At 36.3% G+C, this 1545-nt stretch overlaps 1 protein-coding gene across 1 annotated transcript in view; it reads left to right on the forward strand.

Moving 5' to 3' along the window:
• The first annotated feature begins 344 nt into the window (after positions 1-344).
• The window catches only part of LOC101352823 (desmocollin-3), a 39362-nt gene continuing 38161 nt past the window's right edge, over positions 345-1545 (forward strand). The window contains 2 exon segments of the mRNA XM_004391211.2: positions 345-372; positions 898-1089. Of these exon segments, the coding sequence (XP_004391268.1) occupies positions 345-372; positions 898-1089 (220 nt within the window).

The following is a 1545-nucleotide window of genomic DNA, read 5'->3' on the forward strand; positions in this document are numbered from 1 at the left end:
AGCCAAGGTTCCTGAGAACTGGGTAGGGAAGCAAAATTGGAAGAACAGATCCAAACAAGAGTTAATTTCTGATATGGATGAGCTTACAGTCAATGGGGAAAAACAGATAATTTTCAATTTAATATGGGTCAGGAGTCGTCCTGCTGATGCAATGGTTAAGCTCCTAACTGCTAACTAAAAGATTGGTGGTTGGAACCCACCCCGCTGCTCTGTGGGAGAGAAACCTGATCTGATCTGCTCCTGTAAAAATTACAGCCTAGAAAACACTATGAGGCAGTTCTACTCTGTTGCTTGGGGTTGCTATGAGCCGAAAATTGACTTGATGGTTGACTTGATGGCACCTAATGTGGAGTCATGTGGCCATCCTTGTGAGTAATTCCCCGTAGGAAAAAGGGATTCTGTTCCTACAAGAGGGAAGAGAGGCTGGTAAGCAAATATGACAGATGTTCCTCACATGACATTTCTTTGCTTTTAGGTGGAACATTTTCAGCTCGTTGTGGTAATCCCACCCTCAATAGAAGTCTGGTCTATTTGACATTCCATTGCCTTTGTTAATTAACAATGGGGAAATTATTTAAGATATTTTGTAAGAAAAACCCTTAAGTAAATGTGATCTATGAGGTAAAACAATAAAAGAGCTTGGTAGTGATGAGATGGGGAATCAATGCCTTAGTTCCTCCTTCTAGTGAACGGAGTCACACCTGACTTTGTTGTACTCTGACCTAGGTTTTATTTGCAGTGTAGCCATCTCTATGAAATACTGGATGCTACTAGCATTTTCCATTTGATGCTTTGATAATTAAAAAAACACATTGAATAAGCGTCTTTGAAGTGGTGTATAACTGAAAAGATTTACAAAATCAGTAGTAGGTAAAGCATCTTATTCTGTCTTGCTAGAATCTCACATTAATCATCTATTTAACTTGCATTTTCCTCTTTCATAGTTGATTGGCTATGCATCAACTGCAGACGGGTATTCAGCAGATTTACCTCTACCACTGCCTATCCGAGTGGAGGATGAAAATGACAACTACCCAGTGTTTACAGAAAGCATTTATAATTTTGAAATTCCAGAAAGTAGTAAACTTGGTAAGACTCCTTTTTAAGAATAAAATACATTATGTTAAATATTTGTGCATGCTTTTTGAGACATTGAGTTTTTTATTGCCATGGCCGTATTAGGTGAATGAATATCTATTTAACAGAATGCTTTTAATCTCATCAAATCCAGTCAATATGTAATGTACCAGCTATTACAGGAGTATTGGGTTTTGTCAGCATAATAGAAATTAAGTATAAGACAGCTGACAGTTATTCAAGCTTTGTACTGTATTTGGTTTATTTCATTTTCTCATTACGTGGGTGTATTATTATTCTCACCTCTAAAAGAGGACACGCAGAGTAGAATAAATAATAAAGCTAAAATCAGTATGGATATTTTTATTAGGTTTTATTTGAGAGAAGTTTGAAGGACATTCACTGAGGATACACAATTATATTTTTTAACGTTTATTTATACTGTCTTTTCTCTTAAAACTACCACCT

The sequence above is a fragment of the Trichechus manatus genome, unplaced genomic scaffold (assembly GCF_000243295.1).
Source record: "Trichechus manatus latirostris isolate Lorelei unplaced genomic scaffold, TriManLat1.0 scaffold00175, whole genome shotgun sequence".
NCBI classification, from domain to species: domain Eukaryota; kingdom Metazoa; phylum Chordata; class Mammalia; order Sirenia; family Trichechidae; genus Trichechus; species Trichechus manatus.